Source organism: Astatotilapia calliptera, chromosome 19 (genome assembly GCF_900246225.1).
Source record: "Astatotilapia calliptera chromosome 19, fAstCal1.2, whole genome shotgun sequence".
In the NCBI taxonomy this organism is placed as follows: Eukaryota; Metazoa; Chordata; class Actinopteri; order Cichliformes; family Cichlidae; genus Astatotilapia; species Astatotilapia calliptera.
Genome location: NC_039320.1, coordinates 858,734 through 882,192, shown reverse-complemented (window position 1 = coordinate 882,192; position 23,459 = coordinate 858,734). Strand labels below are relative to the sequence as shown.

Genomic DNA, 23,459 nt, shown 5'->3' with positions numbered 1-23,459 from the left:
TAAACTGTACCCAGTGCAGCACTCTGATCTGTGGGGATACTGTGGAATTCAAAACAAAATCTCTTGCAGAACCATCATGTCTATTTCAATCTATAGAACATATATTTTTCTTGTCACTTTTAACGATCTTATAATTTATCTAATAGATAGTTTATGCATTGTTCTTATAGAATTTTCCTTTGACTGTTGTCAGTTACATGTTGTAATATGTGTTATTTATCGATGCTTTTTCTCGTGTTGCATGGATAAAAGCTTCTAGTTGAATTGTATTTATTTTGCCCTTTCATACTCATCAGTGAGCCGCAGTATTGTGTTTGTATTAAGACCACACTCTCTAATCGTGTTGAAGAGTCAGAGTTGAGCGCACTCTTACTTTGTATCACTTGCAAAGAAAATATGGAGAATCTGTCTAATTCTGCTTTACATGTGCTGCTGGAGGTCACACTCTGCCTTTCTCTCTCTCTCTCTCTCTCTCTCTCTCTCTCTCTCTCTCTCTCACTTTTGTAAATTCACACACAAAGGACACACACACACATATTGTAGAGGAGGAGAAGACAAATAACGGAGGCCAGACACTCTGACCTCGCTGCTGGCTGGAGAGTAATTTCACTTCTAGTGGAGATGAGAGAGGAATAAAGAGAAAGAGAGAAGCAAAAAAGAGGGAAGGGGAGGAAACCCGAGAATGAACCAGAGAAGCATATATGTGGGTGGTATAGTTTATAAATGAACACTTCTGCCCCATGATAAAATGACTGTCCGCTTCTGGTTTCCGTGTGCACGCATCCCTGTGTGGATTTTTGAGAGAGGGTTTGTGTAAATGAGTCCGCTCGCCTGCCTGCAAATGACTGCAGGAATGCGTGGCTCAGATTTTAAGTACAGTGTAATGACTGAGAAAGGAGATCAGCTTGTGCAAGTTATTGTACCAACACACAAATGACAAAGAGAAACTTGTGTTTGGTGGTAGAGTTTCTTTTAACAGCTGAAGTAAACTGAAATTGGTGTATTTTTATTACTAAAGCTATTAATTGATGTTAGTGCTTTACAACCAACCATGTTATTTATCAAAGAAAACATCAAAAGAGTCGTTACTTCCTGAGAAAAGTCACTATTTCTGTTTTACTAATCATCTTTTCACACATATTTCTGTATTATACTTTTTTCTAGCTGTTTTTTAGGTGTATAGTGCACAATCTCATCTTACTTTTTATTCTTCTTTAACTTAACTGTAGCATCAGTGATAAAACCTTTATAACATACCAGAAGAAATGAAAATCATCAGTGTTTCTCTGTCTTAGCACAACAGAAAATACAAGTTGTATAACAGAGTGTTAGTGGATGCTAGAGGAAAGCTTGGGGAAATTAGAGTTCATTCTTTGAGGACTGTGAAATGAAAATACAAGGTGAATTTCTTGGCAATCAAGCTTGGTGATGAGTGGATTACTATGGCGTTATGTTTGTGCCACAAAACCAGCCAATCACAGACTTGGATGCAAAAAAATCTGATTGGCTGTTCTGGTCTCCAATCAGCTCGAAATGACGAAATGCAATATCCCAGAATGCATTTCGTCCAAAACTCAAACGAGGCAGTGGCACGCTTTTTGTGACCCATTAAGAGTAATATTTCAAACTCCGCCACTCTGCGTTCCTCTGCCACTGCCTCGTTTGAGCTTAGGACGAAATGCATTCTGGGATATTGCATTTCGTCATTTCGAGCTGATTGGAGACCAGAACAGTCAATCAGATTTTTTTGCATCCAAGTCTGTGATTGGCTGGTTTTGTGGCACAAACATAACGGTTTACAGAAAGAGTTGAGCGCGCACGGGCAGAAATGTTGAGAGCGCAAGCAACACATTGCGAGCAAGCGGAAATGCAAAAACAACATGCTTTCACAGTTGCTAGCAGCTGTTGTGAGGCAGTATAAAAGACTATGAAACAGACTAATGTAACTGTCACCTGCAAAACACTTACGTATAATACTACAACAGCCACATGTTAGAAGGCAAACTTCTCCCATCGAGCTTCTCCAGCATTTAGTTTACCATAAGTGAAGGCATCACCACTGTTTGGAAAAGGTTGGACTTTGTACATGTGGTTACTCGCATGATGGCAAAACAAGCCAAGAGACATAACCAACACAAGTCTGATATGATTGTAACACGTCAGATCAGTCTGTAGTAAAAAATGCTTTTCTCACTGCTTTTTAGCCAAACATAATTGGCTAGCATGAAGATACGTTTGACCCATTTGGTGTCATCTAAAACCACTTTGCTAAGATTAGTTAAAACCATGTCATTTGGATTTTGAGACATTCTTGGAAGATTTCCTCCCCTTTGTAAAGAACCTCAAAGACATTGGAATCCTTGGCCTCGATAAACACCTCGTAACCTTTAACCCTCTTCAGAAATGACCACTGTTGTCATTTTTCTTTGGAGGTTGGACTGTATTTTATGCCTCTTCCCTCAGAACATGTGATTTTGTTCTAACAGGGTTTTTGTTGTTGAAGTATGAGTCATATTTTCTTCTCTGCATGTTCCATGAGTAGATGTGTGTGTACTGCCGCTCAGAAAGCACATGAAAGATGCTGTTTTATCTCTGATTTAATGTAAATGAGTCTAAATTAAAGCTGCAGGGTGTTTTGGGGATGAGATTTCACAAAGTATACCTGTGCATCTAATGTGATATATGGAAATTATATTTCCGCACAGTTTTCTCACAATTATGAAATATTTTCGAGCAGAGTTATGAGCAACATATGGAGGTTTTCACTCACTGTTTGCAATTACATTCAAAGCAGCCTGTCAGCTCCTCCACTCTGCATGGAGAGGTGATTTATCTGTGCGCTTCTATTCATTTTGAATCAGACCGGTGACGCTGGGCTCCCTGAGTGCTTTGACAACCGGTACAGCAGAGAGCCAGCAGAGATTCAAGCAGCAGCAGCAGCAGCTCCAGGAGGAACGCAGGCACATGAATAATCACCCAGACACTCCTAGATAGCTCTACTCTCCTTGGGCCTTCCAGCAGATGCTATGCTAACAAATGGGAGCAGTCAAACTAGAGCTAATGGGAAAAAGTTTGCTGTTTTCACCCCGAAAAACACAACACACACACATATTGAACACTGGCAACAATTACATCAGTAAACAGTTTGATCGTGTTCATGTAAATATAATCACAGGAAGGAATGCTGAAAAACCGGCCAGTTTGTAGTAACTAGTTTTTATTTTATTTATTTTATTGATGTCATCATTTCAAGTCTTATTTTTTATTCGTACAGGTAGAAAAAAATAATGGTCGGTATGATGTTTGTCATATTTGGCCTTTAGACTGAATACAAGCACATCTTAATTTATGTGATTATACAGCTTCAAAGTTTTGTGGTGTGGTAGTGTATTGATTTGTTTAGGCTTAAGCTTAGTGTTGCCTGGATGTATTTGCATCCATTTCATTGGGTTTGTTTACAAGTCTGTCATTGTTTTCACCTCTGAATATGTTTCATGTCATTTCATTTTGGACATTATCCAGTGTTATTTTTATTTGCTTTACCCTTTTCGTTTTTAAAGCTAAAATGACCTTGATGAATATAAGAGGAGAATATTTCCTGTGAAAATTAGCTGTTGTGTGTATAATTCAAATACAGCTTGACAAATACTAATATAAGAAGAAAGATGAGGAAATAAATACATTTTGATTGGGTAAATTTGTGAAAAGATTCAGTCTGACACACATATGTAGCATAAAATTAAAATCTTTTTGAATAAATAATAACAAACAGAACTTACTTACTTTTTTTTTACTTCCAAAATTAATAAAAATAAAATAGAAATGTACAGAAAATGTCTTCAGTTTTAGCCTCTGGCAATTTGGTGTCTTGGCTTTGTTGTAGATGGGACAGTGTTTTTATTGTAATACAGTTTCTGAACTTACATTTTGCTCCTGAGAAACAGCACACATATAGTATTAAAACAGACAAGTAGCCAAAAACTAAATGTTGAAACTAAATCTGAACTGAGCTGAAAATACAAGTCATGAGAAATGGGAGCGATTAAAGAGGACAACCTTGTCATGTTGTGCAAGTATTTGTGTAAATAACTACCAAAGTTTGACTGGTTATTGATGCTTGGTTTGCAATCTCTCACTCTGCCAGGTTCCCAGCAACACTTTACAGTCATTTGCTGCTTTAAGAAATATGTTTTTAAGGATACTGTGAGTGCTGGACACCGATAGTCCCCACGCTCCTCTGTCTGTGGTCATAAAAATACCCACAATCCAGCTATAAACTGTTGTAAAATTATAGAAATGAGATGAATTACAGATATAAATTATGTACAAGGTTTTCGTGGGTCATCAAATCCCCGATTTGATTGGATTAGGCTGATTGATAGCCTTTCCTCTCAGCGCTGAATGTGTTTTTGAATGCGTCTACAGTGGCAAAACCCAGTTCAGTCATTACCCCCATCTCCCTTATCAGCACAAGGGGAATAAACACAAATCTAATAGAAATTCATTATACAGAGACATATCCACACACACTCACTCGCACACGCACGCAGAGCCAACTAGTTTATTAGATTAATAGGCTATGAATGGCTAATACGAATTACCCCCCTCTCTTGTTAACGAGACGCGGAGCAATTTGTATAATTATGTCTGTGGAAGAGAAGAATTCCTGTGTCTAAGCATATTTTTAGACAGCCGAGCTTTCTGAAGGCTTTTGATTACGTATTTACTTTGGGGTTTTCAGCCTGGTGCTCTTTCTCTCAGAAGTCGTTTTTGAATAATTCATCGCTTTGTTCCAGAGTGGAATAATTTGTGTTGAGATTTATGAGCAATTGCTTTGGGGTGGGCTGATTTCACTCTTCTTTCTTTTTTTTTTTAAATGATCACAGAACATGTTCTGTCAGAGTGTCAGTGTGTCTCTTTCAAGCAGAGGCCTGAGTCGAGACGGCGTTCTCAGGAGGGACGCGGGATTAGCGACGCGTCTTTTTAAAGAGTTTTGTGCCAAAACAAGATACAACATCCAAAATGACACGACTTATATTCCCATCGTGTTTGATAGCACAACTTAAAACATTTATGTGCTTTGAATCATAACTGAGAACCCCTTTTCTTAAAGGAAAGCAACACTGTATGTCTTTAAGCTCTCTTTGAAATTTCCTAGGTGTTATTAAAACAACATGTAATCGGGGCGAGTGCTCCACAGGTTAAATGACATTTGTGCCAAGTTCATGGATTTAGGACTCAGTAATTGCAAAAAACCCAACATTCTGAAGATGGAGTTCACAGCATCAAACGATTAATGAAACAGTCTTTTATTCATTTTTATGTGTTAAGATTTATTTAACCTTTTAACACCAACAAGGTCACTGGAGAACCACTTATGGTATTTTAGCTATGCGTATTTTCAGAAACTAGGAGATTCTACCTTTAAAATTACATTTTTATCCATGTAAGGGAGTAAATGTATAAAACATCACATGTTAATCCTTCCTTTTAAGCCACATTTCTTCTGATTGGTTGCACCTTGTAAATAAGCTTTGAACAGCAGGTGAGTGCGGCTGCTGTGCTCACAGCCAAAGCTGTGTGCTTGAGATGCCCGTATTCGGGGTACCCTTCTCTGTGTCATCACACAGAGCAAAGAGTTGTCTGAAATTGAGTGTTAAGGGCAGGATGAGTTTTCAGAAGTTCAAAATGGATTTGTTGCCTTCCTGTATTTGAGCTGTGAAAACACTGATGCAATGATATATTTGGCATGAATAAAATTCTATAATTTGAAATATTTCCCCTCCATTGTTTGGGGGTTTAATTGAGTACACGTGTTTCTTATTTTCCTTATTTGCCTGGCTTTTTGGTTGTTGTCTTTGGACTAAGTTACTTGTTTGTTTTCCTTTCTCCATCATGTTGTATGTTGTGTCTGATTGCGAACTTTATTAAGAAACATAACACAGCTTCTTGATTTCTGCATCTGAGTGAATTTCTCTAAAACCTCACTGACCAGTTACAAATGTTGTCTTGTGTTTCCTTTCATTTTGTCTGCAGGTTCCTGGGAACTTTTTGGAACCAGGTTTGGTGGACCTTCACCAAATCAGCCCAGTGTCAGCTGGTCCAGTAGCACCAGTGCAGGATGATTCATGGGAATGGGATGAAACAGATATGACAATCACAGAAGCAGAGCCACAAGCTATACCAGAACCTGACCTTACACAAAACCTCCCCACAGAACCAAATCTGCCTTCTGAAGCTGTTCTGCCCAATGAAAACCCCCCTGACACGAGTAGAACACCTGTCCCCGCTACTGAGTGTACTGAGATTATGTCGAATACTAGAGGTGGATCATCAGTGGAGGTTCAGCACAATATGACCTCCCAAACCTCACCCCCTAACAACAATAATGTCTACCAAGTATATAGCCTCCACAATATTGAATTATACAGACAGCCTCAGTTTCCTCACACTTCATCCTTATTGCAAAAAACCAAGTCAGGAAAAAGGAAACAGCAAGTGCTGCAGAAGAGCTTGAGTAAGGATTCCTCCTTCTCTTCCATCGAATCCCTCCCAGATCTCCTGGGAGGTTTGATGTCAAGAAGATGCCGAGATGGAGAGAGTGAGGGTGGAAGAGGGAGCGGCCAGTCCTCAAACAGTCGTCGGTCTGAGTGCGAAAGCGGGATTGTTAGTGACACAGGAGACACAGAGACAACAATAGCCAACTTTGAAATCCCAGGAGAGGAAAAAGGTGTGGGTAAAGAAGAGGAGGAGGAAAGTGAGCAGGAGAAGAGGTCGAGGAGGAGCGAAACCAAAAGAAACAGAGAGGAGGAGAAGAAGAGGAGACACAGGAGGGGAGGTGGAGAGGCTGTTGAAATCCTAATTAACGGACGTGGCATCCTGACACCTGCGGATTCTGACTCTGATTTTGAGGTGGGGGGACTTGCTGTTGACTTCTCAAAGTCTTTCTTGTCCCACAGTGATCTCGCTGACTTCACCACTCAACAGTACCATGGTTTGGAAACTCCTCCTGTCCTCAGCCGCCGGGCATCAAGTCCAGTTTTATCTCAGGGCTCCTCTCTAGAGTCCCTTCTGGCTCCAGGTGTGGAGTTATTCCCCTCCAAAGACCCACTGCATCGTAGCGCCTCTCTGGAGACTGGCCTAGTCCCATTTCGCAGTATTGATGAAGGAACTGGAGGTAGCCTTGCCAGTCTCGGAGAGCTGGAGAAGGAGCAGAGAAGTGGATATGATGGAGGCCAACAAAGAAAAGAAAACAACACTGAAACTGTGCAAGGGGAACCGTCCCCTGGAGAGCTGAGCCGAAGAACCCTTGATCTCTTGAAACGTCTGGAGAACATCCAGAGTCCTCTTGGGGCAAAAATGACCCGGAGTGTTTCTGACATGACGCTTCGGGGCAGCTCCCCGCAGAGGAGCCCCCTCCCTGCCTCCCCCTCTCTCGGTGGTCGACACGCCCCGCTATCTGGGATTTCATGCTCTTTGTGGAAAGGACCTCCATCGCTGATCAACGAGAGTTCAGCAACAGCATCCCTAACAGAGCTGAGTAGCACTGAGGACTCATCGCTAGGCTCTGAAGATTTTGTCATGCTCAGAAATCAGAGGCACCTCTTGCTGGATCCCACAGTGGCACCCAATGCAAACTCTTCTAGGAAGCGCTGCCACGGTAGGAGCAGAGGAGCACAAGGCCTGGATGAAGCCGACGCAACCAGTTTGAGCATGGTTGTGAACGTCTCTTGCACATCAGCCTGCACGGATGAAGATGAGGATGACAGCGACCTCCTGTCTTCCTCCACGCTCACCCTCACAGAGGAGGAGCTCGGCGTTCGGGACGAAGAGGATGAAGAAGGAGAGCGGCTGAGTGGCGCATCCTCAGGTCACGAGGATGTTGAGGATGATGATGAAGAAGAAATGGAGGGCTCTTATGTGCTGGGGCTTGAGTACATGAAAAGAGAGCTCCAAAATTGGATCCGATCTCCTCGTGCCTCCACTTCCTCTTTCTCTAAAACAGAAACAGGCCTCCATGATGAGCTTCAGTGTGGAGCCAACCTGTCCCCTCAGATTAAGGAGTGTTTTTTAAACCACTCAGCTTCAAAATTATTAGATGCCAACAGTGATGGTGGCAACAATAAAGTAAAAACAGGCAAGAGGGGAATGGAGGAGGAGGAGGAGGAGGAGAATAGGAGGAACGTGACAAGAAGCTACATTAGCCAGTTTGTGGATGATGTGGAGAATGGAAATGTGGACCAGAGCTGTCTAAAAGGGAGGGATGAAGATGATGAGCTCCTCCGAGAGGAGTCCAGCATGTTCACCAAGAACGGAGAGTCTCTAAGGGATTCGTACGTGTTTGCCAAAACAGGAGAGCTGGTTCAAGATATTAGCAACTTGGTAGTGATAACAGAATCAAGCGAGACAAAGGAGTCCCCATCCTGTGAGCTGCTCCCTTTCCCATCCAAACGTGCTTCCTCTTTGGTGGGACAGCTTCGGGGAGAGTTGCCCTGCCACAGCTCCTCCCTCCCTTCTCCTCCATCCCTCTCCCCAGTGGAGGACTGCAAATCCCACGATGCTTTGCACAACAGCAGGTCGGTAGCCAGCAGAAGGAAGGCCATCACCATTCAGGAAAAGTTCAGATTCTCATCTTTTGTGACAGAGGAGACGAGGAGGGAAGTCAGAGACAAAGATTCGTCCTTGCTCCCCAAAAAAGGGCACAACTCTCACTCCTCCTGCTGCAAGCACCTTCCCTGCCCCTCTTCCCTCCATCCACCTTGTATAGAAGAAAGCAAGAAGGAGAACGTGCATGATTTTGTGATGGAGATTATTGACATGACCTCACTGGCCCTGAAAAGCAAAGAGAACCAGACTGAGGAACCGAGCCAGACTGAGACCAATGGGTCCATTCCAGACCAAGGTTCTGCATCATTAGCACAGATCAGAGACAAGGTAGAGTATTAATGATAGGCATATGCACATATTGCACTGCAACATGAAAATAAAAACGATTTCAAACAGAACTCAAAAATTATTTGGTGTGGCTGAAAACTTTAACACTAAACGAATCAAATTATTTCTGAGCTGGAGCATCCGAGGTCCTGTTTGACTTTGTATATTCTGTATATTTGTTGGACAAATTAATCCAAAAGTATCAAAAGTTATCTCAGTCGATTGGTTCACTGAATTGGACTAATTCAATAAATCGCATCACAGATCATAACTTTTCAGATTTAATGACTAATTTCTTTGGTATCTTTTGCAAGTGAAGTAATCTAAAAGCTAATCAGTTTTCAGTCTTCATGTTATTTCTGAAAGGAAAAAAGAAATCAGGCAGAAAAGTTTTACTTCCCCCCATGCAAAAAGTGCCTGAGTGTAAAATATGAATATGTAAATCAAGATTTGATGGTTTAGTAATTATGGTAGGTATCTTAAATTAGAAATAATACAAAATAACATTACAAAAAAGTCATTTCAAAACAAATAAGATGCTATTGATAAAAGCGCTAAAGGTTATTCTTATTTCTATCCTTCGTGTTCAGAATCTAAATGAATATTTAGCAGTTGATTCTATTTGTTATCATTTTTGCCCACAATCAAATAAAATTTTAAACCAAGTCAGCATCATTTAAACAAAAGGAACTCATACAGTCAGCTGACAGAGCTCTACTATAAGTGAAGCACATTTTATCCTTAATTCCAAACCTTACGAGCAGACAACAAAAGGCAACACAAAAACTTCTCCTTCCTCTCCCTTCAGGTGCTCGAACACTCCCACAGGCCCCTCCACCTTAAGAAGGGAGACTTCTACTCCTACCTGTCTCTCTCTTCCCATGACAGCGACTGCGGCGAGGTCAGTCAGTGCACAGAGGACAAGAGCTCCACCCCAGCACCCTACAGCATCCCGTCATACGTCACGCCAACGCAAGGCCTCCACAGCCCGAGCCCTGAGCTGTTCACAAGCACCAGACAGCAAATTTCAGCGTCTCCCGGCCTCGGAACCAAAAACAAAGTCTGCGCTCTTGATCTAAAGTCTGCTGACAGTGAAACTTACTGTGCTGCTGATGGTACCCATGAAGAGCAAACTAACCCCTCTCTGTCTCTGCCCCCCAGCCCTGACATCAGGGAAGAGGTGACTCTGTTTGAAGCCTGTACAGAGGAGGTTTATCTAGGCCCGCCTCTCTGCTACAGCATGGTTCTCACCAAGAAACCATGGCACTTCTTTCTGAAGGAGAATTTTGAGTCCCCCCTGTCATTTGGCTATGAAATGAATGACAGCGTACCTTCGCTGTCTTGCTTAAACAACAATTTTCAGTCTACGTCCGACGACGGGCCCAATTCTCCAGCAGATGACAGTCTGGGTTACCTGTCTCTCTCTAAGCAGACAGTACTGGCGAAAAACCAGGATCAACTATATTTCCAAAGAACAAGTCCAGCAGAGGACACACAGAGCTCTTCCTCTACTTTCCTGGAGCCTTGTTACAGCTCATGTTCCACCTCCCCACCCTCAACAAGCGACGCCACCTCCCTCCAGGGGCCTGGCTCCAAACCAAAAGACTACCTTTCCTCTCTTCTTCCTCTTCCTGTGTCCTCCGGCACAGAGGAAGAGAAACGAGGTGAGCACCCGTACCTCCTCTGTGATGTTGCTGGAGGAGAAGTCGCGGCCGCTGCGAGTGTCAGCACGCCGCAGGAGGAGAGAAGTCGTAATGAGGGGCCTCCTTATCTTAATCCCCGGGCGCGTGTCGCCCCGATAGACTCCTCCGCAGCCGAATGTTTGGCAGATACTAAAACGCTTGAATCCAATATGGGCGCCGTAATGACCAAGATAAGTGTCTGCAGCTCCGCTACAAATCCCTCAAAAGAGCCAGCCACCACCGCCACGCGTATTAATCCCAAAATTAACTGCTTGGCGATGAGAGAAGCAGATAGGGGAGAGGGGGAGAGGCAAGGGGAGGTGGATACTCAGTGGGTGAAGTCAGAGGAGAAGGGGAGGAGAGGACGGAGGAGCTCGCAGCAGGAAGCGAAGACTGCGACAGCGAAGCAGGTTAGTGCTCCATGTATTAGCCTGATGTGCTATCTCAGGACATTATACGGGGCCTTGATACTTGACTTTACCTCTCTACTCCAAGTATTAGTCCAAGCCCCTCAATGGGCATGAATGTAATGAGGCCAGTATGTGTTTCTTTCATTTCCATTTCTGAGGCTGGACAGACATGCCAGGTGTTGATATGTGTGACCTGCCCTCTCCTCCTCCCTTTTCCCTTTATCCTCCTTATCCTTCCTCTTACTTTTCTTCACTACACACTCGTATTTGCATTCTTTTCCTTTTTTTTGCCTGCTTTCTTTTTTGCTACACTTCTTTCCACACCTTTCTTTTAGTTTTTTTCACTTAATCTTTCTGTACTCTATTTCTATTTGTTATTTCTCATCCAATGCTCATCTCCTCTCCAGTGCACTTTATTTCCACCTATGTTATCCTCCCCCATTCTCTTGTGTTTTCTTCTTCCATGTTCCCTCTCTCCCAGTTATCCTTTTCTCGCCATCTTCCTCACCTTCTCACCTGTCCTCCATCCCCTGTTCTCCTTTCTCTCTTCATTTGTTCTTCCTTTCCTCCTGCAAATATCTTTCCTGTCTTCCCCTCCTCTATGCCTTCTGCTCTTAGCGCTTCTTCTTATCCTCTCTGCTCCCCTGCTTCATCCTTCTCTCTTCCCTCTGGCGTTAATGGAAGGGGGATTTGCAGACTTCTCAGTTTTTTAGTTAAAAGGTTAAGGTCCACAGAACAACATCAGCATAATTACTATCAGTCAGATTTCATTAGGATTCATCAGCTAAGAGCTTTCCTTTCCCGCAGTGATCATTCAATTCATTTCATCGCTGAATTAGCCTGTTTGTGCTCTTTTTAAGTCTTCTATTTCTTTATGCAAATGAGTACGCGATTTTCTTTTTACCGTCTCTGCAACCTTGCTAGTTCCCCTCTTTATCAGCGTTGTCGCTTTTTAAAAGAACAACAGCCAGCTGAAGAGTTTGTTTCATTTTTAAACTAGTTTGTAGTTGGTTTTCATGCAATCGTTTCTGTATCCTGCACGTAGTCACCACTACTGGTGCCTCGAGGCACCAGTAAACACCCAGTATACTGGTGCACCATACACACCATACACCATACACACACCCAGTACTGGTCCTGTTTGAGAAAAAACTTCCATTACAGCTTTTTCTTCTAAGGAGGCAGGACAGTTGGTGTAAGTTGCAAATCTGTTAAGCAAAAGATCACGGTTTCCTAGGTTTGGGTTTTTCACTTCACTGCCTTTTTGGTCTTGCTTTTACGCACTCTTTAGGTTTAGGCATCAGTGCTACTTGTTTAGAACTGGAAAAGGTTGTGGTTTAGGGGAAAATACACACTGTGACTAAATTAATTTTGTATAGTGAAAAATGATGCTTGAACTTAATCAGTGCATTAAACTATGATACCAAGAGGCTATAACCAGGCTTCCGCACGTGATGAGTTCGGAAAGAGATCGTGTCACAGTGTGTCACAGTATTGAACCCAAGGAAACCTCGAGTGTACAGGGAGTGCAGAATTATTAGGCAAGTTGTATTTTTGAGGAATAATTGTATTATTGAACAACAACCATGTTCTCAATGAACCCAAAAAACTCATTAATATCAAAGCTGAATGTTTTTGGAAGTAGTTTTTAGTTTTTTTTTTAGTTTTAGCTATTTTAGGGGGATATCTGTGTGTGCAGGTGACTATTACTGTGCATAATTATTAGGCAACTTAACAAAAAACAAATATATACCCATTTCACTTATTTATTTTTACCAGTGAAACCAATATAACATCTCCACATTCACAAATATACATTTCTGACATTCAAAAACAAAACAAAAACAAATCAGCGACCAATATAGCCACCTTTCTTTGCAAGGACACTCAAAAGCCTGCCATCCATGGATTCTGTCAGTGTTTTGATCTGTTCACCATCAACATTGCGTGCAGCAGCAACCACAGCCTCCCAGACACTGTTCAGAGAGGTGTACTGTTTTCCCTCCTTGTAAATCTCACATTTGATGATGGACCACAGGTTCTCAATGGGGTCCAGATCAGAGTTTTTCTTCTTTTATACCCTTTCTTGCAGCCACGCTGTGGAGTACTTGGACGCGTGTGATGGAGCATTGTCCTGCATGAAAATCATGTTTTTCTTGAAGGATGCAGACTTCTTCCTGTACCACTGCTTGAAGAAGGTGTCTTCCAGAAACTGGCAGTAGGACTGGGAGTTGAGCTTGACTCCATCCTCAACCCGAAAAGGCCCCACAAGCTCATCTTTGATGATACCAGCCCAAACCAGTACTCCACCTCCACCTTGCTGGCGTCTGAGTCGGACTGGAGCTCTCTGCCCTTTACCAATCCCGCCACGGGCCCATCCATCTGGCCCATCAAGACTCACTCTCATTTCATCAGTCCATAAAACCTTAGAAAAACCAGTCTTGAGATATTTCTTGGCCCAGTCTTGACGTTTCAGCTTGTGTGTCTTGTTCAGTGGTGGTCGTCTTTCAGCCTTTCTTACCTTGGCCATGTCTGAGTATTGCACACCTTGTGCTTTTGGGCACTCCAGTGATGTTGCAGCTCTGAAATATGGCCAAACTGGTGGCAAGTGGCATCTTAGCAGCTGCACGCTTGACTTTTCTCAGTTCATGGGCAGTTATTTTGCGCCTTGGTTTTTCCACACGCTTCTTGCGACCCTGTTGACTATTTTGAATGAAACGCTTGATTGTTCGATGATCACGCTTCAGAAGCTTTGCAATTTTGAGACTGCTGCATCCCTCTGCAAGATATCTCACCATTTTTGACTTTTCTGAGCCTGTCAAGTCCTTCTTTTGACCCATTTTGCCAAAGGAAAGGACGTTGCCTAATAATTATGCACACCTGATATAGGGTGTTGATGTCATTAGACCACACCCCTTCTCATCACAGAGATGCACATCACCTAATATGCTTAATTGGTAGTAGGCTTTCGAGCCTATACAGCTTGGAGTAAGACAATATGCATAAAGAGGATGATGTGGACTAAATACTCATTTGCCTAATAATTCTGCACTCCCTGTATATGTCTTTAGCATGAATTCCAGTTAGCTAGCTTTTTAACTTGTAGGTGAGCTGACTGGGAGCAAGACAGAATAAAACACTGGCATTGCTCTTGGTTGTAAAATGAATCTAATGTGGAAATGCCTAAAAAGAATTTTTCTGAAGGCTGCCAGATGGAGATGGTTGTGGTTGCAAGAAGACTTCTGATAAATAGAAGTATGGAAGTAGGACGAAGGAAGGAAAACAGCTTTCTGACATGCTCTCTGTGAATGCTTGCTTTCTGAATTCATGCATTCTCTCATGGTACATCATGCTGAGTAAAAAAATAAGTCTTAGTCATACAGTGTGTCAAGAAAGAGGATTATCTCTCATTGGCTAATGACTGGTTAATCAGTAGTCATTAGAAAATGAGCGTGCAGATTCACAGTCAGGCCCCATCCTTCTCATTACACCCGTTATTTTAGTTTAGTCTGGTTTAGTTTTGGCAACTAATCTGGCAATGGTAGAAAGACTCAACTCAAGTCTTAATAGCAGTAGCTATGTTAAGCTTTTATACTGTCTGAAACTGGTAGCAAACAAATTAACAGCTAACCTTCCCAATAGTCCATATTGCTTCTAGCTTCCAGCACCACCATATTTAACCGAGTATCAACATTCTTCCAAACATTTGGCATGCTTTGTTAGCATTAAGTTTAAATCTCTGTAACAATGAGTTTAAGTTTTGTCTTTTACAGCTTTCCTGACAATAATGGCTGGAAAATCACCCTTTAGGAGATCAGAGACAGAGGCGTTTACTTGTTTGTGTCAGATCCCTATAGTAATTAGCCAACTTACTTCTTTTTATTATGGAAATGTGACTTAATTAACAGCTGAAATGAAAGTGAAGTAGGGCTTTGGGCAATTACAGTGGGAATTCAACATGCAAATCTGGCAGTACTGTGACCTTTACCAAATCAAATGCACAAATATCTAAAAGAGATGTAGCACAGCAGGCCAACTACTATGAAAAAGGTACTAAAAGAAGAACAAAAACTAAGGAATTTTTCATTTTTTGTCAGAAATATTACATTAAAATGATTTATATTAGTTTTTCATGGATATAATTATTAGTTTGTGAGATTTATTCTCAGTATTTTTCATTATTTAACTTTTGCTTTCTTTGTTGATTATAAAACTATTTGATTGTAGCTTTCCTTTTGTGTTTTTGAATATTTATTTTTCTCAGTTGTTAACAGAATCACCAGACCTGCAGCAGCCGTTTTGTCCTGGTTTAGCGTTCACATTAGTTTTTCATTTATTAAAATAGCAGCAAACAGATGAAGGAAAGAAAAAGCAAAAGTGGGGGTAGATGCGCCTCTGCTGGCTTATGTAAGCGGAACTGTATGCATATGTGTATCTGTGTTTGTGTGCATGACTTCCTGGTATTGTTATAAGTATGTGGAGGGATAATAGCTACCCAAGTATTACAAAGCGATTAGTTGCAAACCAATTAAGAGAGCGTAGTGAAGTGGGGGAGAGAATTGTTTTCGGCCTGATGCTCATTGTTTTAATTTGTAACTTTTCATCAGTTTGGGCTCAAAGAAAGTGCAAGCCGATTAGGAAACAAAGACAAACAACATTTCAGGCTGATAATGCTGTTTTGATTTATTCTTCTCTCCCTTCTCGTTTGTCTCTCTCTTTACTCACTTTTTAGCCATACATCGCAACTCCCTACCGTCTCTTTCTCACTGTTGAAACAATGAAACAAAAATGACTGAACAATTTTTCCCATCTTTTCTTCCTCTCTTTATCTACTTTGTTCTTTAATTTGATTTAGGTATTTGTTTCAATGTTCCTAATTTTTCCACAACGCTCTGTTTCTCTTTTTCTCTATTAGGGGAGCTCTCAGTTAAGTGCCAGGACAGCCCAGGGGCGGAGCCAAGCCTCAGTGAGACAGCCCACCTACAGGACGGGTACCATCAGGGTAGGTTAAGACACGGGAAAAGAAGTCACATATGGTGTTACAGCATTTTCACCATCATTTATCTATCCATCACTGGACACATTTAGACTAGGGATATTGTGTGATTATTGGATTTGGCAGTGCTCTACTCCTGTATTATGTATTGCTGTCACTGCCTACAGAGTCAATCACAGAAAGGCAGAAGCCAAAACAAAGGCTGTTATGATAATGTCTTGTATGGTGAATTTTTGTATACCTGATTTAAATTATAATGAAATGTGCTATATAAATAAAATTGCCATTGCCATTTCCAATTGTATAAGAGCTTAAAGTTATGTGTTATTACCCAGCAAACACTGAATAACCGTTGTCTTGTTATGACATATAGTCATTGAATCGTACTGAATAGATATAAAATGAAAGATGAACCAACACCAGAATTATTTCCTGCTATCTCTTTATTTATCAGAATAAAATGAAATTAACACTAAAAGACTTTCTTAACTGGAAGAATCAGAAGAAGACAAACATCTCACCTCATGTGTGACTTAACTTTAACCCCTAATGGCTTTCTTCCACTTATCCTGAGTTAACTCGTTACACATTAAAAAAAGAGCATTCCCGTGTCCATGATGCTGACTTTGCAGCCAGACGATGTCTGCAACGTCAGCACATGCCACAAATGAAATAGAATTTACATGTGCAAAACCAAAAAGTGTTTTTCTTGGTTTATATTATGTGATTATTTGTGAAAATATCTTCTCAAATATGGAGACAACTTGAATGACCAAGTTGTCTCCACATTACTCATCTCAGTTAGAGCTCATTCGTTTGTGTTTTGTGAATTCAGGTTCAGGCTGTAACCCTAATGATGGGAGTTTTAATGGCTTTCACATAAATGATGCAAATTGAAATACTGTAATAGTCACCTCACATGTGTCGTAATGTCTTGTTAATAACTATAAATTTTATAAACTAACTGTGGCTGTTCTGCATTATGCTGGGTCCACACAAAACAGTGAATTTATTTTGCTTTCATCTTACTCTTTCTTTTTAAAATCAAATCAAACCAGAAAGCTGCAGAACAAGAACAAAAGCCATCACTGACACAATCTGTGTGTGTGTGTGTGTGTGTGTGTGTGTGTGTGTGTGTGTGTGTGTGTGTGTGTGTGTGTGTGTGTATATCTGTGACTGTGTATGTGCGCCTGTGTGTGTAAGAGAGAAAGAGATGTGGCCGCCCTATGGGTGCCTCCAGGGCTAAGCAAACCCTACTGCCCCCATACTCTAAACACACAAACATGCACATGCACACACCCCTGAGGGCAGGGCATAAGAGTCCAGGTAGAAGCTCTGACAGCCCAACAGCTGCAGGTTAGACAGACATGTTGTACACACATGCACACACGCGCACACACAAATGTGCATGCACAGACTTATCAAGAGGGCAAACCCACATACACAACAAAATGAAAGAGCAAAATCAAGCTTAGTGAGCACACACACTGCATGTAACACCATGACAAAAGGACACACAAACACTTACATACACACATCATACCAGCGATGTGTACAGCTGGTCCTGACCCCCATGGCGTGGCCCAGTCTAGCCCACCTGTTCACACGCACACGCACACACACACACACACACACACACACTGCACACACAGACACAGGTGCAATTAAAGCAATCCTGAATGCGACTCATGATGTGCTCTGTGACCCAGACAGCAGAAGGTCTGTAGCAAAACACACAGGAGCGAGAGGGTGTGTGTGTGTGTGTGTGTGTGTGTGTGTGTGTGTGTGTGTGTGTGTGTGTGTTTGAAAGTGTGTTCAGGCTTCATCGCTTACTCATGTTTGGAAAGTTTCATCACAAAGAAGACTGGACGAAGCTGAATATCGATACACACCTTATGTACATGGAATGAATAGAGAGCGCTGCTGAATGTATAAAACATCAAATTATTCAATACGATTCATGCTGTAAAAGAACAACTGAAAAAATGTAATATATTCAGCATTTAATAGATTCACAACAAAAAGCAAATAAGAGGGAAAAATGATCTGATGTGGAAAAGCATATCTTCAGAAAGAGCGTAGATTCTAAAGGTTTCATTTCAAATGCATATTACAGCTTTAAAATGCACAGTAACACTTGTGTCTCAGCTGGCTGAATTCATCTTGAGTAATCTTTTGGTAATATGAAAAAAGGCATTTATTGAACTTTTTTCCCACGGTGGATTGATCTACATTAACTACAGTCATATTTTGTTGGCTGGACTGTGTATGTCAGACTGAGTACAGGCTTTGTTTGGTTTTGTTTTATTCATTAGATTTTTTTTAATTGTAACAACCTCACCAGATTCCTGTATGCTGACAAAGTAAAATCGAAAGTTCAAGATGTCCTGGTCAGGATAATCTTGCTTTTAAAAAGGGGGTCATTTGGACTGCTTTCAGCAATACCATAGATGTTATTTTGAGATCTTTCAGTACAAGTCTTGCTCTGGCTTCCAACTTGAGTGTTCATGTTCACAAAATTGGCAAAGTGTGTCAAATCAGGCAAATGGAAAGAGTCTTGGTGTGGTGAAAAAAACTCCAGCTGAACGGTGGCACACAGTTTGTTTGAGATCCAAGTTGATTGTCTCAACTAGTGGCAAAGTCACCATAAGCAAGGAAACCAAAGCAGTGATGAAGCAGAAGTTGATGCTTCCTCTCAAAGCTTTCTTGACGTGCCCAAAAAGATGACCTCGATCAGCCAAATTGATTGGCAGTGTCAGGCAGCATGAACGGTATAAACACTATGAACTGCTTAAAGGGAGTGACTAATATGTTATGTTTTCATCAGCTTTGCTCTAACAAACCTACTCTTTCTGTCCATCCATTCATCCAGAGACCAGCCGTGTTGGGAGCAGGAACCTCCAGGATCCAGCAGTAAGCGAGCGCCTTTCGTCTTCTTCATCAGTGAAGTGATCTTACTTCTTAGCCTCATCACTCTGGATGGCCCCTCTCTGTTCCTGGAGCTTTCACATTTATCATCTCTCAGTTCTCACTGTTGTAATTCAAGACTGACTCATTTAATCATTTCAGGGTGACCTTCAAATTGATTGTCAACTGATTCTTAGTCGGAGTCTTTGAGTCTTATTTCAGGGTTGAGCTTGTGATTATGCTGCAGCTTTGGGGTTTGGCTGAGCATATTTATGAGTTAATCTGGGCACAGTATATAGAATATGAAAATACGATCATTAGGAGAAAGATGTTAAGAGTTATAAAGAAAGTACTGTAGCAGAATTATGTCCAGCAACAATTTGCAAACTGTTTCAAGGTGACTAAGGGCAGAGAGATATTATATATGGGCCATGACTCATATAGTTTCATGTCGTGTCCGTTACATAACACTGGGCTAAAGAGGAAAATACACTGAACAACACAGACTAGCTTTACTGTTTATATGCCGGCAATGCAAAATCAGCCTCATTTTCATTTTGCTATGTTTTGTAGCTTGTTTTGACTAATTTAAAACAATTTAACAGTGCTACCTGAGCTTTTAAACTTTCAATAAGCAGTAAATGTAACTAATGTGAGTTGTTCAGAAATCAGGTGGAATTTACTGTACTTTTTTGAATTTCTTTTCTTGGGGCTAGTTTGTTTTATTTCCTGGAGGCCGGTTTTTCCACAAAGAAAACATGTTACATTAATACACAGAGGTAATCTGGTTCAATTGTTACTACTAAATTCATGCAATTAATCTAACTGACTCAACAGAAAAGGTTAGATATTTAAAAAAAGTTGAAATGATATATAAAACAAAAAAGATATCAAAGGCCAATCAGATTTTTTGGAGTTTGAGAATCAACGCTATAAGAATAGCAGCAGAAAAACAACCATGATGTGGTGATGAGCATAAATCAGTGTGTCACTGTGTAGAGCACTCCACAGAAACATTAATAATAAATTCAACTACAAGTCATTCAAGTCTTCTGTCAGAGGTTCTGGACAGCTGCACATTTTCTGTTCCTGAAAATTATTTGCTACTCGTCAGTTAAGACAAAAGAAGAGAAAATTATCACCGTTTCCAAACAGAAATCACCTAACATGAACAAAACCCGAGGTTGAGTAAATAAAACGAAACAACAGCTCAGTGAAACCTGCATCCTGTCAGGCGTTTTCTGGACATCTATGGCAGCGGTCCCCAACCTTTTTTGCGCCATGGACCGGTTTATGCCCGACAATATTTTCACGGACTGGCCTTTAAGGTGTCGCGGATAAATACAACAAAATAAAACTAGTACCGGTACCGAAAAAAAGAAGATTTATTCATAACACACGTGAAAAGACCCAGGAAAACCGAGTTAACGATAAAAACGATAACAAAATAACTCTGAATACCGATAAAAACCCTGAAAAACATACATTTCACAACTGAGCCTCAACTCTCGCGGACCGGCACCTTTCCGAGGCCCGGGGGTTGGGGACCGCTAATCTATGGCAGCTCTGTCAACTGGGCCATGGGTTTGTTTCTTTGGCAGGTATGGCTATGGAAACTTTATTTGACCAATAAGGGGCATAAAGACTGAAAACAAGGTGGCTGAGGGAAACATCTGACTTTTATATAACTGCCTAATTGATTTTTTGCTTCACTTTTTTAATTTCTAAGCAAAAGACCTTGATTCAATTGACCTGAAGTCAAACAAACTGGAGCTCTGATTTTTTCAGATTTTTCATTTTCTGTTTCTGTTGTCTCACATCACTCATCAAAAGCCTCTGGTTCTATAATATTCTGGAGCTACCTCAGTATTGGTTGTGACACTGTACATCATATCTTTACCAAGTCTGCTTCTTACTGTATCTAAGTTGGTGTTTTCACACTGCAGTTGTAAACACTCTTTTCTTAAAGCACACTGCTTACAGTTACATAGCCCAGTGTTTTTCTGCATGTAACTTCCTAAAAATAACACTTGCTAGATTGTGTAAGTTTTCATAATCTGCTACTGTCCCATGGCCAGTTTCATTAGGTCTGCTCACAGTGGTTGTGGTAGAAGGCCGTCATTGTAGTAGAAACAGCACTAAAATTGAGTTGTGGTGTAAGTTAGTGGATCGCTAAGCCATGGTCCTATAATAAAATAAATTAAACTAAATTTATTTAAGATATCAGGAAAAAAGATTTGGAGGGTGGGAAGAGCTTAATGCTAACAGACATGAAAACACAAGTGATGATAAGAGAAAAAAAATTAAGGGTATGTTAAAAAATATTACAAATATTAACCTCACTAAAACAGCTCTGCTGGCATTAATCTGTTTTGTTAAACTCTTATGATTAAGGTACAAAGAGCACACAAAGTCGTCTTATATTGCATAGAAAAACACAAAAGTGTATTTCGACTGAACAAAGCAATTACTAAGGATGTGTGTGACTAATTAAATATTAAATGTTACCTTTGCTGGTCAGCTTAAGAAATGCCAGTCATTTGAAGTCGTTATTGAAATTTAAGTATAAAAGTAAACTGTTAGTTCTAAGATCAACCAGATCCACCAACTGGGGCTACAGTCCCAAAAGACAGCAGCACCCTGCTCTCTGAGCAGTTGTATGCTAGCTGTGTTAGTGTAAACTGGCATATTACCATCAAACAGAGCAATACGTAACCACATTCTGCGTTCTACTGGTTCTCTGTGGATGTTATGCTAACAGAAAATAAAGCTCTTGGTCCCAGCTGTAGTCTTTAGTGCTAGCGCTACTTAGGCTAGCATTGTTAAGGTTAGCTGCACTTGGCAAATGAACCAGACTGGGTGCTTGTTTTGCACAAATTTCAGCAACATTTTCAATACAGTCTGTTAAAGAACTGCGGTTAACTGTTTAAATGGCTCTAAAATACATGTTTGTATCAGAAAAATCAGACAGGTCTTCTAGTATAAATAATTTTCAATAGTCCCCAGGAACATCGCTATTTACTATCCTAGAACACAGACTGAAGGAATCGGACACAGTTGAATCCTTCTCATCCGTTTGTAGAGGTCATTCGGATCTGTCTTTATCTAACACTGCTAAATCTTAAGACGTGTCTCCACAAGTACTGAAATGGACAGTACTATTACTTTGGTCAAATGCCTGAAACTGTTACACTTATGACAATTTCACTGAATATGAAGTGCTTACTCCTCATTTGATGTACTGACCAGTTAGTTCTTGGTGAAACTTAGGAAAAGACATAGAAGAGTTGTTCTTGTTTTAATTCCAGCTAGCTGATTATGTCATAGTTCTCAAACACTGTCTTTTTGGGGAGGGAGGTTGTCTGCTTTTGCAGTTAAATGCTGCGACTCATTTTCTCCAGGTTCCCCAAGTCAAGTCTAAAGTATATACCTGTCCAAAGGCAGGTGTATGATAAGTACTGCCTAATTTGGACAGAATTTTCAAGTTCTTTGAGAACTGTCCTGCTTTGCAGACTCATTGAACATACCCTAACTGTGTCTTGTAGGGTAAATTTGTGACGATACTATAGTGAATCCTCGATAGATCTTTCAGTTTGAGGTTGAGCCTGTCTCTTTCAGAACCAGTATAACCTTTCAAAGTGCTGCTTGATACTCAAACCAAATATGAAAAAAGACAAAATTCTCTGCTGGCATTAATCTATTCAGTGATAGCTGTTTACCACCTTATTAGCTATTTGAGAGTAGCTACATGGTGGTGAAGAAGTCCATTGAATTACATGTGGAATAAAACCTTTCCCCTGTAGAACAGCATTTGCAAACTGAACTAAACCAGGTGTCCAAAAACAAAAGGAACAAAAAACCCAACATTAAAACAAAACGGTATTCTATCTATGCAACACGACCAAAGTTGGTGAGAGCTGAAGTGGTGTTGTGTAGACATTACAGTTTGATCACTGTTGATGGGATGTGTGTTGTATTAATACTGCTGTATGTATTTACACAAATATTGTATCATGTATCATTTTCTTTCTTTCTTTCTTTTTTACCTTCTGGGCGACTCCTGAGATGACGATTAGCAGTGACGCTAGAGTTTGGGATTGGTGCCGAGACAAGTGTGTGTAGGACAATATAGGATTTGAAATCTTTAAAGTATAATTGTGTGCCTTGCTCCACTGTTACTTCTCCTACCTTTTTTTTTTTTTTTCAAATAAATACACTGCTTTCCCAGGTAGAAAACATGCAACATGCAAGAAAAAAATGTTTAAAAAAAAGAGAAGAAAAAACAGCAAGGTTCATGTTGAGCTTGTGTATATATGTAAAGGTGTAAACCTTGATGTAAAATGCAAGAGGGGGGAATGCTTGGAGTCTGTGTTTTTCTCTTTATGTGGTCTGTGATGTGAAATATCTTTATTATTAGTACTGCCATAAAGAGCTTGAGTGCATGGTTCCTGCTAACTAAAGCCAACTTAAATAAACTTAATTTATTGGAAAACAATTCTGTGATTTTGTGTTGTGCTTTGTTTATTTTGT

The 23,459-nt window shown here is 40.7% G+C and overlaps 1 protein-coding gene across 1 annotated transcript in view; it reads left to right on the top strand.

Moving 5' to 3' along the window:
- Positions 1-20,234, top strand: part of akap6 (A kinase (PRKA) anchor protein 6) — a 223,063-nt gene extending 202,829 nt beyond the window's left edge. The window contains exons 20-23 of the mRNA XM_026151733.1: positions 6,037-8,934; positions 9,743-11,026; positions 15,942-16,028; positions 18,895-20,234. Coding sequence (XP_026007518.1) covers positions 6,037-8,934; positions 9,743-11,026; positions 15,942-16,028; positions 18,895-18,939 — 4,314 coding nt within the window. The 3' untranslated portion in view covers positions 18,940-20,234. The remainder of the gene's footprint in view (positions 1-6,036; positions 8,935-9,742; positions 11,027-15,941; positions 16,029-18,894) is intronic.
- The last annotated feature ends 3,225 nt before the right edge of the window (positions 20,235-23,459 follow it).